This window comes from Aquarana catesbeiana, linkage group LG01 (assembly GCF_042186555.1).
Source record: "Aquarana catesbeiana isolate 2022-GZ linkage group LG01, ASM4218655v1, whole genome shotgun sequence".
Lineage (NCBI taxonomy): Eukaryota > Metazoa > Chordata > Amphibia > Anura > Ranidae > Aquarana > Aquarana catesbeiana.
In genome coordinates this window covers 610,660,209-610,676,666 of record NC_133324.1, presented here as the reverse complement: position 1 = coordinate 610,676,666, position 16,458 = coordinate 610,660,209, and the positions used below count along the sequence as shown (strand labels likewise).

At 42.9% G+C, this 16,458-nt stretch overlaps 1 protein-coding gene across 3 annotated transcripts in view; it reads right to left on the bottom strand.

Annotated features, from left to right (window-relative positions):
* The window catches only part of PDE4C (phosphodiesterase 4C), a 319,542-nt gene that overhangs the window by 25,118 nt on the left and 277,966 nt on the right, over positions 1-16,458 (bottom strand). For all 3 annotated transcript variants that reach the window (XM_073599449.1, XM_073599458.1, XM_073599467.1), the window contains exon 11: positions 9,715-9,814. In XM_073599449.1, the coding sequence (XP_073455550.1) occupies positions 9,715-9,814 (100 nt within the window). The remainder of the gene's footprint in view (positions 1-9,714; positions 9,815-16,458) is intronic.

Here is a 16,458-nt window from a genome sequence, read left to right as displayed (position 1 = left end):
CAGTCTTCTACTGCAGTAATACTTTAAAGGTCATGGTTTCGTGCTTCAAGAAGCCTTTCTGCACACTAAGATTGTCAATTTGTCAAAGCTGCAGACTTCCTATCAGCTTGAACACACTTGACTTCCGATCTTTACCATGAACAGAACTTCTGCACATTGGACATGCTTTGCACCTGTAACCTCTACAGACTAGTAATCCCAAAAATTTAGAGAAGAAACTGCCATAAATAACAGTTCAATTGGCTTAGAGCATCCATCTCTTACATTTTAACATTTGGTCGTATCTCTTGAGCATTTCTGTTTGCTTTAAAGCTGAACTCCAGGCAGATAGAATAGACACAACTTAATGCAGCTCTGTAACCATTAATACATCATTACAGTTTTTTCCTAAATGCAAACATTTAAGCAACTGAATTTGACCTGGAATCAGTCTATTTCCGTCCATGTACAGTGGGGCTCAAGTGTTAGATGAAGAAGCAGCAAAAGAAACAATCAGTTCATGTGCTGACAAGATATATTCTGACATGAGGTGAAAACAAGGTGATAGAAAGAGGAGCTCAGCATTGTGCTGCTTCTCTTTTCACTGTCCAGTCAGAGTGGGTTGAATAATGGTGGTCACCAGTCTGAGAGCAAAAGGCATCTTGCAGTGAAACAGAAGTACTGGGGGGAACTCTCTAGATCCAAAAAAATAAGCATCAGAAACGTTTTTTTTTTTTTTTTTTTTTTTTTTAAGATTATGTTTATTGAACAAATTCTTCAAATATGTTAATCGTAAAAAAAAAAAAAAAGTGGTCAGGTCTGAGCTTGTAGGCCCTTTACAAAATAACCAAGACTTGGTGATTGGGTACAAAGAGAAGGCGAATGTATTCATTACCCTTTTCAGGTTTGTGTATGCAAAGATAAATGGGGGAGGCTTAAGTTCACAATGGGGATAGTACTGAAGCTGCCCCAAAAGAACTCCAATGACTCAAAACTGCTAGGATCCAGAAACATTTAGACAAAATAAAGGCGAATAAAGCACCTGGGCCAGGTGGCTTACACCCATGGGTCCTCAAAAGGTTGAGCTCTGTTATTTTAAAGTCATTGTTTCTAGTTTTTACAAACTCTTTATTGATTTGCTCAGTACCACTGGATTGGCACAAAGCCAATGTGGTGCCTATATTTAAAGAGGAACTGCAGTCTGCTCACATAATTTGTAATAAAAATCTCTGTCATTTTGAAGCTTCCCACCAACCACTTTGCATATTATTTTATTTGTAGTCAGAGTCTTCGAGTGAGAAAGTGATACTAAGCACCAAAGCCAAGGAGGTGTGCCTTGGCCTGGCTGGTCAGTATGCCTGAAAAGAGGGCATACCCTGAATGTAAGAATAAGAAAAAGTATTATAAGTATGTATGAAGACTGGGGGAAACGGGTGGGTGGGAACCCAGAAATGCCGATGAGCCCTGGCCTGACAGAGGAGGAGGCTTAAATAGCCCTCTCAGACTCCTCCCACAAATACAGGCTATCCTCCGGCTAGCCTTTACACTTGTAGTCAGAGTCTTCGAGTGAGAAATTGATACTCCTAAGCACCAAAGCCTGACGTGTGCCTTGGCCTGGCTGGTCAGTATGCCTGAAAAGAGGGCAAAAAGACACAAATTTAGGTGAAGAAGGGTAGGTGACAATCCATCAAGTGGATTAGCGCCCCCCCGGATGGCAACAGTATACATCCGATAAGTGTCCGCTATGACAGGAGAAACCGCCCCCGACTCCTGACTTGGTGATGAGACAGAACCCCCTATAGAACCTGCAAAGCTACCCAGAACCCAACTAAATGTCCCGTGAATGATTGGATAGAGCCTGAAGCCCGAGACGACCCAGACATGAGAATGAACTGCTTGTAAATGAGAGGATGCATGGGGGAAGGGGAGCAATGACTGGCCCGAGGAACCCCTGCAAAATGATAGCCAAGAAGATCGAAACTTCAACCGGACACCAGTGAAGTGCTCAGTGAAAACCCTCCCAACCCCTGGCCTACCCATACTGGTATGGGAAAGTGCGAGGGTGAGTGCAAAAGGACAACTGGAAGGAGTTCAAAATGCTAAATACCTGAAGGATGTGATGGAGTAGGTGGATGAGTCCCATGCACTATGGCAAGAAGCATTGTCAACATGGAGAAACCATGCCAGACACATAATACTGGTCCCACCTGATTCAATCAGGTCGTGCTACAGCCTGTGACCTGGCAACTGCGTCTGAATCCTGAATCGAGGAAGGAGGGCCAGACTCCACCCCAGGGAAATAAGTTCCATGGCATGAAACAGTCATACCCAAAGTGACTGAAACCCCCCTACCTGGAACCGGCTGGGGAACGGAAAAGATGACTGAACTAACGTCCCTGAGCAGTTTTCCAGGCCACATCCTAGACAAGAGATCAGAGCCGAGACTGGAATCCAGAATCATGATGACGTTTGCCCAACCTACCACTTAAGGACCATCAAGGGGATGATGGATGCCAATACAGCCCAACCTGAGAACACGAACAAGAGAAACGACAGACAACTAGACATGAGAACAACAATGCCCCTCTGTGCCTACCTAAGTATGAGAACATGAGCAGAAATATCAAGACCACTGCGCGTGAATGAACCTTATGACGGATCTCCCCCCTCGTGTAAATGGTAAGTGAGCCCGAGTAACCTGCAGCGCAGAGACAGGTAATTAAACTGAAAACTCAGGGCTAGTGTACCCACAGACGTGGTGGGTGATTGTACAGGTGTGGTGAATGAACGCGCATCGTATGACATATGGTATACGGGCGAGAAGATTGTGGACAACAATCATTAACAAACAAAACCTCAGCCCGTATGGATCTGTAGACGTGACAGATCCTGACATGTGAGCCCTAGCTAACTGACCCAGGTACAAACATGAACAAAGATACGATGAGACATGACAAACAACGAAGATAAAAACAGCTACTGGAGTATGCCGTGACTGAACAACAACGCCCCTCTGAGAAACGGTGAAGGCTGAAACACCGAGCCTGAAACGCTATGACAGAAATGCTGAGACTGAACGCTGAGCCAGAAACGCTATGACAGAAATCCTGAGGCAGAAACGCAAGGACAGTGACGCTATGACAGAAAATGCTTATGAAAGAAATGCTGAGACTGAATGCTGAAGCAGAAACTCTATGACAGAAAACCTGGGGCAGAAAACGCGCGGACAGCAACGCAATGACAGAAACGCTGAAACTGAACGCTGAGGCAGAAACGAAATGACAGAAATCCTGGGGCAGAAACGCTATGACAGCAACGCTGAGACTTGAACGCTGAGGCAGAAAGCCATTACAGAAATCCTGGGGCAGAAATGCAACGACACAACCCTAAGGCAGAAATGCAATAACAGAAATCCTTTCTTTCACTAGGAAAGAAACGCTGAGACTGAATGCCGAGACAGAGATGCTGGGGCAGAACACCATGACAGAAATACGCCATGACTGAATTCCTGGGGCAGAAACGCTATGACAGAAATCCTGGGGCAGAAATGCTGTGGAAAACTCTGGGGCAGAAACGCTATGACAGAAATGCCGGGGCAGAACGTGGTGACAGAAATGCTGGGGCAGAAACGCTGGGACAGAAACGCTGTGACAGAAATGCTGGGGCAGAACGATGTGACAGAAATGCTGGGGCAGAACGCTGTGACAGAAATGCTGGGGCAGAACGCTGTGACAGAAATGCTGGGGCAGAACGCTGTGACAGAAAAGCTGGGGCAGAACGCTATAACAGAAATGCCGAGACTGAACACAGAGACAGAAATACCAGGACAGAAATGCTGGGGCAGAAACACCATGACAGGAACGCTTTGACAGGAACGCCGGGGCAGAACACTATGACAAAAAAGCCGGGGCAGAACGCTATGACAAAAACGCCGGGGCAGAACGCTATGACAAAAACGCCGGGGCAGAACGCTACGACAGGAATGCTATGACAGGAATGTCGGGGCAGAACGCTATGACAAATGCTGGGGCAGAACACTATGACAAAAACACAGGGGCAGAACACTATGACAAATCCTGGGGCAGAACACTATAACAAAAACACCGGGGCAGAACGCTATGACAAAAATGCCGGGGCAGAATGCTATGACAGGAACGCTATGACAGGAACGCCGGGGCAGAACGCTATGACAAATGCTGGCAGATTACTATGACAAAAAAAAACTCATGGGGCAGAAACGCTACAATGGAAACTCTGACCAAAGAAAATAAAAATGACAAAGTAAAAGCAGTAATGTGTATGGTTTACCTCCTCCCTGTCCTGCCAGCCTCCCAGGAATGCGAAGCCCTGCTGACAATGAACGTTACCTTTGCGCTTGAGAATAACATGCGGGTGGTAGTACTGGCAGATGTAGGATAGTGCTTACACCTTGGACAACCAAACAAGATGTGGTGGATGTACAGTAAAACATATTGTCCCTATTGCGTATCTGACTGCAGCGATGTGGGGAGAAAGGAGCTGACGGGCGGCCGAATCCCCCCCCCCCGGAAACCGGGCGGCCCCCTCGTGGAGCCAACTCTGAGCAGGAGAGAAGAGCTGACAGGCGGCCGAAACCCCCCCCCCCCCCAAACACCGGGAGAAGTGAGCGGCGCCCTAGTGAAGCCAGCTCTGTACAGGACAGAGGAGCTGTCAGGCGGCCGAATACCCCACAACCCCCCCGAACACTGGGTGGCCCCCACGTGGAGCCAGATCTGCTCATGAAAGGAGCTGGCAGGCGGTGGAAACACCCCTCCCCCCCATGGGAACACCGGGCAGCCCCCACGTGGAGCCAGATCTGCCCAGGAAAAGAAACTGGCAGGCGGCCAATACACCCCCCCCCCCGGCGGGAACACCGGGAGGAGCGGGCGGGCAGTATGATGGATGGAATAAGGGTGGCCAGGTGGATGGGTAGGTGGATGGGTGGGTGGGCAGACCCGGTGGTGCCCGGCATGAGCACCAAGAGAGGTCCAGCAAGAACCCGGAAGTGACGTGTGCTAGCGTAAAACCCAGAAACTCTGACGATCCCTGGCCTGACAGAGGAGGAGGCTTAAATAGCCCTCTCAGACTCCTCCAACAAATACAGGCTAGCCTTTACACATATGCTGTGATTCTGTACTGGCCAAATGTGCTGCAGAAATCTCCCTCCACTGAATCTGGCTGCAGCCATTTTAACTGTGGGCAGCTGAAGCTGCTGCCTGTTCACTTCCTGGATTTACAGACACATAGAGGCATACCTCCAGCTCTTCAGCTCTCATTGGCCCTCTTATGACTTATCCCCCCTCCCTTCCTGGCAAACTCTCAGGAGAGTAAGAAAGAGAGCTGTGCATGATGTCATAAGCCTAGGCTAATGACCAGACAAGAAAAAGGAAGTGGGCTGTATAATACTAGCAGAAAAAAAAATGTTTTACTAGCCAAAGTTAAAACAACAAGGCCAGAAGATTTAATATATGAAAAGTCTTTACCAAAGCAGTACAGAGCAGTTAGTTTAACTATAGTATAATACTGGAGAGTTTATTAAAAGAATAAAAAACAGAAAAGTTTTTGGTAGAAAACAAAATTATAAGCAATAGACAACATGGATTTACAAAAGGTCAAATTTGTCAATAAAGGAATGGCTGTGGATATAGCATACTTGATTTTGCCAAAGCGCTTGACACAGTTCCATATAATTTGTGAATGGATAGAAAACGGTCAAAGACCATATTCAGGGAGTTGTGATTAATGATTTATATTCTGAATAGTGTAAAGTTTTTAGTGGTTTACCCCAAAGTTCAGCCTAGGTTCACATTTATGTGATTTGACATGTCAAATCGCATGCCAAATTGGCAGCTATTGCTGGCAATGGCACCATCCGAAGTGGTGCGACACCGACTTTGCGGCGCTGCACCGATTCCCAAAAGCAGTTTCTGTACATCTGCCAAAAAGATCTAAAAACACTGAAGCAGCAGACTTTGTAAAAATTTATATTTGTGTCATTCTCAGAACTTTTAGCCACGACTGTAAATTTCCAGTGTCTAGGGATAACTGAACTAGCAGCTATTAAGAACCAAAACAAGGCCTTCTTTGTGAATGCTATGCAGCCAGTAAGAACAGTTAAAAAAGCAAGTTGGGGCGAACGTCGTGTATTAGTAGATGACATATGATCAAACACATCAAAGATTGAAAACCAGAAAGGGGTGAGGCATGGGCATCAAATACGTAGCAACATCTGAGTGGGCATTAAATCATCTCCATCAGGAGCAAGGAACATGAGGAAAAATGTCCTGTGAGGGTAGGGATACCACCTAGTATTTTAAAGTTCCTTTAAAGGGGTTGTAAAGGTAAACATTTTTTCACCTTAATGCATTCTATGCATTAAGGTGAAAAAACTTCTGACAATACCGCCGCCCCCAGCCCCCCGTTTTACTTACCTGACGCCTCGAAAGTCAGCTTCTCGTTCCCGACAGCTATTCCTCCGCTCACCCCGGCCGCTGATTGGCTACAGTGGATGGATTGGAAGCAGCGCAGCCATTGGCTCGCGCTGCTGTCAATCACATCCAATGACGCGGCGCGCTGGGGGGCGGGGCCGAGTGATACAGTGAGCGGCTATAGCCGCCGGCTGTATCACGGGAGCGTGCCCGCAAGCACTAACCACCATGCGAGGGAGCTCGCATTAAGGTGGTTAATGCTTGCGGGGAGGAGCTGAAACAGCTGCCGAGGGACCCCAGAAGACCAGGTTCGGGGCCACTCTGTGCAGAACGAGCTGCACAGTGAAGGTAAGTATAACATGTTTGTTATTTTTAAAAAAAAAAAAAATTTACCTTTACAACCCCTTTAAAGTTTGACTAAGTATGATAGCTTGTGAGTTAAAAGGCTTAGCAATGTCATCTTCCAATAAACTACATCCCTTTTTTTCCCCTCATTCTGTTAAATAGTATGTTGTGCCAGGGGTCATGTTATTTGCAGAGTATAAGGCATGGAAACTGAGTGTGCTGGTCCCTCTGACCCATTTTTTTTTCCATTTAATCGGCTATTGTTATGCATCTTGTTTTTGGCTGGAGTTTTGCTTTAGGTGTTGACTAAAGAAATTTGGCTATTTTTGTAAACAATTAGGAGCACATAAAGTGGTCAGTGAATGTATACACAAAGCAGTACACATAGGCACTGGATTTTTGATGACTAATAGGTCACATAATTACAATTTTCTTGGCAAAAAAGGGAAGGTTTTAAATTTTGTTGGAAGCAGACACATTGGGGTCGATTTACTAAAACTGGAGAGTGCAAAATCTGGCGCAGCTGAGCATTGTAGCCAATCAGCGTTTAACTTCAACGTGTTCAATTAAGCTTTGACAATAAAACCTGGAAGCTGATTGGTTTCTATACACAGCTGCACTAGTTTTAGTAAATCAACCCCATAATATATAAAAGAATAATGCAAAAAAACAATTTAATTGTTTTTCTTCTGAGGAGAAATCATCAGAAAAAAAAATACTTTAACTACTTCCATACCGGACCTTTTCTGGAACTTTTTGTTTACAAGTTTAAATTTGTATTTTTTGCTAGAAAATTACTCAGAACCACCAAACATTACATATATTTTTTAGCAGAGACTCTAGGGAATAAAATGGGGGTTGTTGCAATTTTTTATGTCACACGGTATTTGCGCAGCAATTTTTCAAATGCGTTCTTTTTGGAAATTTTTTTTTCATGAATTAAAAAAAAAACAAAACAGTAAAGTTAGCCCAAATTTTGTATAATGTGAAATATGATGTTATGCCGAGTAAATAGATACCCAACATGTCAGGCTTTAAAATTGTGCACACTCGTGGAATTGCGTCAAACTTCGGTACTTAAAAATCTCCATAGGCAACTTTTAACATTTTTTTTACAGGTTACCAGTTTGGAGTTACAGAGGAGGTCTTGAGCTAGAATTGTTGCTCTTGCGCTACTGCACGTGGCAATACCTCACATGTGTGATTTGAACACTGTTTACATATGTGGGCGCGATTTATGTATGCGTTCGCTTCTGTGTGCGAGTGCGCGGGGGCTTTAAATTATTTTTTTATTGTTCATTTTACTTTTATTTTTGTTATTTTTACACTTTCTCTTAAAAAATATTTATTTATTTTACTTTTATTCCTTTTACAAGGTGTGCAAACATCCCTTGTAAAAGGGATAGTGCGTGAAAGGTCATCTTTCTGGAGAGATGTGGGGTCTCCCCTTCAGGCTGGAAAGACAGAGATAAAAAAAATAAATAAACTGTCTCGGCCTTTTCAGCCTCGTCCCCGGCATTGTTTACGTCCGCCGGCCCGAACGTGACATCATAACGTCGTGCCCGGGCCTCTGAGGGCCATAGAGCTGACTGGGGACCATTTGGTCACCAGAGATCTCTATGCTCAACTACTGGCGGCGACCAATTCATTCTCCGCCTCGCGGATCGCACGGGCGAGCTGGTAGAAGCACCGGAGGGCGGAGGGATGGGGGGGGGTGTCTCCTCCCACTGCCTGTAAAAATGATAAACCGGCTGAACTGCCGCTATGATTGTTCTTATGGTGCAGAGAATCGCTGGTCAAAAAAGATGATATCTGAATGAAGCCTGCAGCTGCAGGCATCATTCAGACATCCCCATCAAAGTCCAGGATGTCACATGATGCCCTTGGGCTGGAAGTGGTTAACCACTTGCTGATGCCCTATAAGTTTTACTGCTACAGGGCAGCAGCTGTGTGCTGGCTCAAGTATATATACGTGATTCCGCACTTCCGCCTGCAGGAGCCGTGCTATCACCGCAGAAGCTGATCTGCTGGTGCCGGGGCACTCAATCGGCACTGATTGTCAGGCAGGGACTCAGAATGGAGCTCTGCCTATGCAAACAAGGCAGAGTTCCATTCTGACTGACTGAGGGGAAGAGATGGATTCTGTGTTCCTGCAAAGCAGGGACTCAAATCCATCTCTTCCTCTAGTGAAAGCACCACACATGGTAAACACAAACACTGGTTAGGCACACAGTAAACCCTTTGATTGCCCCTGATGTTTAACCCCTTCCCAGCCAGTGTCATTAGTAGTGTGACAGTGCATATTTTTAGAACTGATCACTGTATTAGTTGAACTGGTTCCCACAAAGTATCAAAAGTGTCAGTTAGTGCCCAATTGTCTGCCACAATATTGCTGCCATTACCAGTATAAAATAAATAAACATACCAGTATATAGCCCATAGTTTGTAGACACTATAACGTTCACGTAAACCAATCAATATACAGTTATTGGGATTTTTTTTTTTACCAAAAACATGAAACATGTATACATATTGGCCTAAATTTATAAAGAAATTAGATTTTTTTTTTGAATAGGTTTTATAGCAGAAAGTAAAAAAAAAAAAGTGTATGTATATATATATATATATATATATATATATATATATATATATATATATATTTAAAAATTGTCGGTATTTTTTTATGTTTATAGCGCAAAAAATAAAAACCACATTGGTGATCAAATGCCACCAAAAGAAAGCTCTATTTGTGGGAAAAAAATGACATTTTACAATTTTATTTGGGTACGCCATTGCATGACCGTGCAATTGTAAGTTAAAGTACCGCAGTGCTTTGCAAAAAATGGCCTGGTCATGAAGGGGGGTAAATCTTCCAGAGGTCAAGTGGTTAAACAATGTTTATACCTGCAAACACACCAGTGCCATAATGGCAAGAAAGACTTACTGGTATTGATAAGAAACTGATTTGACACTCCTGGGTGATCCACGTCATGAATGGCACTAGCAAATATGGCAGCCATAATTTCCAGATCTGTGAATACAGCCTGCAGGAAGATTTATAAGGTCAAAAGCATATTCTAAAATGTCCACCAAAACAAGTGTTCAAGAATAAAGTTAGTCTACATGTTGAAATAATGATGGTGTGTTTAACCTAGGTCTTTGGCTGTTTGCCTGGAGTTTATTTCTTTGCTTGGATGGAAAGGGAGTAGTAAAAGTACTAAAATCCTTCACTTTGACACCTTCCAGTGCTGATTAATTAACCAAAAGCCTAGACATTTTGTCATGTTCTTACTTTTGGCAGGCAGTATCAGAGTTCAGAATGTAGTACAGTATATATTTTCTAATTTTCACGTCACTATAGTTATAGGTAACAATTGAGCGTGTATGTGTATATTTTTTTTCAAATAGTTTTTATAGAAGCAATAAACAAGACTCAACAATAAATGGTTAAATGATAGTCAACGTAGAGGTGTAAAGGTAGTAGTTCAAACATAGCAAAAGTAGTCATACAACTTACAAAAGCTTATAAGTGGAATAACATTCAGTGTAGTCTTTAAATACATACTACCTTGTGATCTCAATGAATTATACTCAACGAGAGTTTACTTATAGTAACATATGTAACTTGTGCAAATATACACATGGAGATACAGGGTGGTAGTTGTAAAAGGACAAGAAAGAGAATAAAGGGGTGGTTCAATCTAATATAGAGAAAAGAACAAACTGAGGGGTAAGACAAGTCGAGAGGTGTGTTCCATTTTAAGTTTGGTGAAGGGGAGGAGAAAGTTCACGGCTCTTTGTAGATGGTTCTCCGGGTAGACCATTGTTTATGAAATTTGGAAGAGCATCCATACTTATATGCCATAATTTGCTCCAAGGAGTATGTTTCAGAAATGAGTTTTACTACTTCAGCTGCGTTTGGGGCTAAGTTGGATTTCCACTCTCTCATAAGGGTCAAGCGTGTGGCAAATAGAACATGCACGACCATCTGTCTGAGCTTAGGTGGAAATATTTCTATTTTGATACTGAGAGTAGCCAATCTAGTTAGATCTACAGATAATCCCTGTTAGTTTTGCTATGAGCCAGAAAATCTAATTCTAGTAACAATGGATGTTACGGCAGTACCACATCACATGAGACGTGCCCATCATGCCACAACCCCTCCAACATAAATTAAAGTAATCAAGAGTTTAATTTAGCTAACATATATGGTGTGTAGTACCATCTAATGCCCCGTACACACGATAGGATTTTTTGACAGAAAATGTTTGATGGGAGCTTGTTGTTGGAAATTCTGACCATGTAGTCGGCTCCATCGGACATTTTCCATCGGAATTTCCGTCACACAAAATTTGAGAGCTGGTTCTCAAATTTTCCGACAACAAAATCCGTTGTCGGAAATTCCGATCGTGTGTACACAGTTCCAACGCACAAAGTTCCACGCATGCTCGGAATCAAGCAGAAGAGCAGCACTGGCTGTTGAATTTCCTTTTTCTCGGCTCATCGTACGTGTTGTACGTCACCGCGTTCTTGACGTTCAGAATTTCCAACAAGATTTGTGTGACCTTGTGTATGCAAGACAAGTATGAGCCAACATCCATTGGAAAAAAAACATGGATTTTGTTGTCGGAAAATCCTATAGTGTGTACAGGGCATTAGATGGATTTTCTGTGCCATCTCCCAATATGTGGAGCATTTTGAGGCAGACAGGTTGTTTGTAATTGCCTTACGCTATTGTTGGTCAGTAGTATTGACATTTAGTTCGGCTGACCATTTGGTCAATGGATTGGATGGGGTTAAAGTGAGTTTATCATGTAGGCTGTTGTGTGTGTGTGTGTGTGTATATTTAGAAATATATAGGATGTGCTATTAAAAAGCCCAGTATCCCTCTGCATCTCTGCATCAGGCACAAGTGCTTTTTCTGAGCATCCCCTTTTTTTGTGTGTCCTCTCTCAATACAAATACCGATAGGCCTGTGAGACATGCTTGTATGCCTGTAGTGCCAAGCAAAAGTGGGTGGACACCAGAAGCTTTTTTCAAAATGTCATTTAGGAAAATCTAAAAATAGTTTTTATTCATAATTAGTACTATCAATAATGCACAAGATCCAAAAGTGGGGGAATGAAAAAAAAACATACATACTCACCTAGATGGCTGCAAAACCGATCCAGTTCCAGTGTTAATATTTTGTGTGACCACCATTATTTTCCAGCACTGTCTTAAACCTCTTGGGCATGGAGTTCACCAGAGCTTCACAGGTTGCCATTGCATTCCTCTTCCACTCCTCCATGATGAAATCATGGAGCTGGTGGACCTTGTGCTCCTCTATCTTCTGTTTGAGGATGCCCCACAGATGCTCAATAAAGTTTAGGTCTGGAGACATGGTTGCCAAGTCCATCACCTTTACCCTCAGCTACTTTAGCAAGGCAGTGGTCATTTTGGAGGTGTGTTTGGGGTCATTATGTTGGAATACTGCCCTGCAGCCCAATCCCTAAAGGGAGGGAATCATGCTCTGCTTCAGTATGTCACAGTACATGTTAGCATTCATGGTTCCCTTAATAAACTGTAGCTCCCCAGTGTCCCATGCAGCCCCAGATCATGACACTCCCACCACCGTGCTTGACACCATCTGAACCAAATAAGTTTATCTTGGTCTCATCAGACCACAGGACATAGTTTCAGTAATCCATGTCCTTTGTCTGCTTGTCTTCAGTAAACTGTGGCCTTTCTTGTGCAACATCTTTAGAAGAGGCATCCTTCTGGGACGACAGCCATGCAGACCAATTTGATGCAGTGTGCGGCATATGGTCTGAGCACTGACAGGCTGACCCCCCACCCCTTCAACCTATGCAACAATGCTGGCAGCACTCATACGTTTGTTTCCCAAAGACAACCTCTGGATATGACGCTGAGCACGCGCACTCAACTTCTTTGGTCGATCATGGCGAGGCCTGTTCTGAGTGGAACCTGTCCTGTTAAACCGCTGTATGGTCTTGGCCACCATGCTGCAGCTCAGTTTCAGGGTCTTGGCAATCTTCTTATAGCCTAGGCCATCTTTATGTAGAGCAACAATTCTTTTCTTTTAGATCCTCGGAGAGTTCCAGTGACTAACGAGTCACATGACACCGGGGAGGGAAAATGGCTAATTGGGCCCAGTTTGGACATTTTCACTTAGGGGTGTACTCACTTTTGGTGCCAGTGCTTTAGACATTAATGGCTGTGTGTTGAGTTACACACACACACACATACAGTGGCTTGCGAAAGTATTCGGCCCCCTTGAACTTTTCAACCTTTTGCCACATTTCAGGCTTCAAACATAAAGATATAAAATTTTTATTTTTTGTGAAGAATCACCAACAAGTGGGACACAATTGTGAAGTGGAACGAAATCTTTTGGATTTTTGAAACTTTTTTCACTAATAAAAAAATGAAAAGTGGGGCGTGCAAAATTATTCGGCCCCCTTGCGTTAATACTTTGTAGAGCCACCTTTTGCTGCGATTACAGCTGCAAGTCGCTTGGAGTATGTCTCTATCAGTTTTGCACATCGAGAGACTGAAATTCTTGCCCATTCTTCCTTGCAAAACAGCTCGAGCTCAGTGAGGTTGGATGGAGAGCGTTTGTGAACAGCAGTTTTCAGCTCTTTCCACAGATTCTCGATTGGATTCAGGTCTGGACTTTGACTTGGCCATTCTAACACCTGGATACGTTTATTTGTGAACCATTCCTTTGTAGATTTTGCTGTATGTTTGGGATCATTGTCTTGTTGGAAGATAAATCTCCGTCCCAGTTTCAGGTCTTTTGCAGACTCCAACAGGTTTTCATCCAGAATGGTCCTGCATTTGGCTGCATTCATCTTCCCCTCAATTTTAACCATCTTCCCTGTCCCTGCTGAAGAAAAGCAGGCCCAAACCATGATGCTGCCACCACCATGTTTGACAGTGGGGATGGTGTGTTGAGTGTGATGAGCTGTGTTGCTTTTACGCCAAACATATCGTTTTGCATTGTGGCCAAAAAGTTTTATTTTGGTTTCATTGGACCAGAGCACCTTCTTCCACATGTTTGGTGTGTCTCCCAGGTGGCTTGTGGCAAACTTTAGACGAGACTTTTTATGGATATCTTTGAGAAATGGCTTTCTTCTTGCCACTCTTCCATAAAGGCCAGATTTGTGCAATGTACGACTGATTGTTGTCCTATGGACAGACTCTCCCACCTCAGCTGTAGTTCTCTGCAGTTCATCCAGAGTGATCATGGGCCTCTTGGCTGCATCTCTGATCAGTCTTCTCCTTGTCTGAGCTGAAAGTTTAGAGGGACAGCCAGGTCTTGGTAGATTTGCAGTGGTCTGATACTCCTTCCATTTCAAAATGATCGCTTGCACAGTGCTCCTTGGGATGTTTAAAGCTTGGGAAATCTTTTTGTATCCAAATCTGGCTTTAAACTTCTCCACAACAGTATTACGGACCTGCCTGGTGTGTTCCTTGCTCTTCATGATGCTCTCTGCGCTTTCAACAGAACCCTGAGACTATCACAGAGCAGGTGCATTTATACAGAGACTTGATTACACACAGGTGGATTCTATTTATCACCATCAGTCATTTAGGACAACATTGGATCATTCAGAGATCCTCGCTGAACTTCTGGAGTGAGTTTGCTGCACTGAAAGTAAAGGGGCCGAATAATTTTGCACGCACCACTTTTCAGTTTTTTAATCGCTAAAAAAGTTTAAAATATCCAATAGATTTTGTTCCACTTCACAATTGTGTCCCACTTGTTGGTGATTCTTCACAAAAAAATAAAATTTTATATCTTTATGTTTGAAGCCTGAAATGTGGCAAAAGGTTGAAAAGTTCAAGGGGGCCGAATACTTTCGCAAGCCACTGTATATATATTAGAGCTGCACAATTAATCGTCAAGAATCGTTATCGAGATTAATCGTCAAGAATCGTTATCGCGATCTTGACTAAAGCGTTTCACAATTCTTTCTATGCAAAGAATTCTCTCTGCTCTTCTGAAGCCACAGCCCTCAAAAGAAAGGAAGAGAAAAACCTGGCCCTCTGCCAAGAAACAAAACATTCTTTATCAGTTGAACTTAAGTATAAACATTGTAACAATTTGTCAATGGAATAGACTTCCTGTGTAAGTGAAAAAAGTTTAACCACTTAGACACTAAACCTTTTTCTGACATTTGTTGGTTTCAAGTTAAAATAATTTTTTTTGCTAGAAATTTACTTATAATATAACATATATATTTTTTTAGTAGACAACCTAGAGAATAAAATGGTGGTTGTTGCAATATTTTATGTCACACTGTATTTGCACAGCAGTCTTTCAAATGCAATTTTTTTGGAAAAAAATAATGAATTAAAATAAAAATAAAATCTAACCAGTAAAGTTAGCCCATTTTTTTTTTTTTTTGTATAATGTGAAAGATTTTAGGTCGCAAGAATCATGATCTTTTTATTCTAAGCAAAAAAATTGTGATTCTCATTTTGGCCAGAATCGTGCAGCTCTAATATATATATATATATATATATATATATATATATATATATATATATATATATATATATATATATATATATATATATCCTACATATTGCTAAAAGCTTTTAACTACTTTGTTTCTTTGGACTTACAATGTAGTCTAGAGAGCGAAGTGTTTCAAACAAGCTCATGGCAGTAGTCGTTTTGTTTAGCCAGCTCTCAGCTGTCATGTTAAAGTGATGACTTTTACAGTGCTGGCAGTGTGGTATGACCCCCCCCCCCGCCTGCAAGCTGTGATTCCTGCACTGTCTCCACCTCCTGAAACTTCTCCTCTTATCACCTCTGTAGTTCAGAAGGCAGGCTCTGTGAAATCTGTGACACAGCAATGCCTACTCACAAGGCATAGTGAATATATTTCACAGAATATAAGAAAGTAATCGTGTAGGGATCTTCACAGAGTAAGTTTAATACTTCAAGATCATTCAGTTTAACCCCTTCACACCTGCAGTGCGCATATATGTGATCTCTCGGCGAGTGGGCTTTAACGTCAAGCAGCTGCATATATGTGTACTAGAATGAAAACAGTGTTGCTCCGAGAGTGCACGCCCTGCGCACTCCCAGCACAGTTACCGGCGGCTAACTCTATATGCGATCGGGAGCTTTCCGGTCATGTGACTGCTGTGACAGCCAGTCACATGATCAGAAACCCCGCCCCGCCTCCCGGCATCAGAAACCTCGTAAAGGGCCAGGAGGCGCCAGCATTAGGAGGCTAATATGAGTAGGCTGGAAATAATTGAAATTCAGTGTTAAGATAAATATATGATTTTACATTTTGATCATAGATATGCTTTAAGGGCCAGTTCACACGGCATGCAGTCCAGTGCGTTTTTATTTCTGCATTAAAAACACATGGAAAGTAGGTTATATGGTTTCCACTGGTATAGTTCATACCGGTGCAGTCAGTTCCAGGGCTTTTCAGTTCCAGAAAAAAAAGTAGAACATTTTGAATTTTTCCTGCACTGGAACGCAGCAAAACGAATCAAAAACGCACCAGAATGCACCTAAACACACCAAAAATGCACTGGAACACACATGTCCTTATTTAAGGTTAAGAAAAAAGGGGGGAAAAAAGTACTGGACTGCATCAAAAAAGTACTGTAAAGGCCCGTACACACGATCGGACTTTTTGACAACAAACATGCAAAT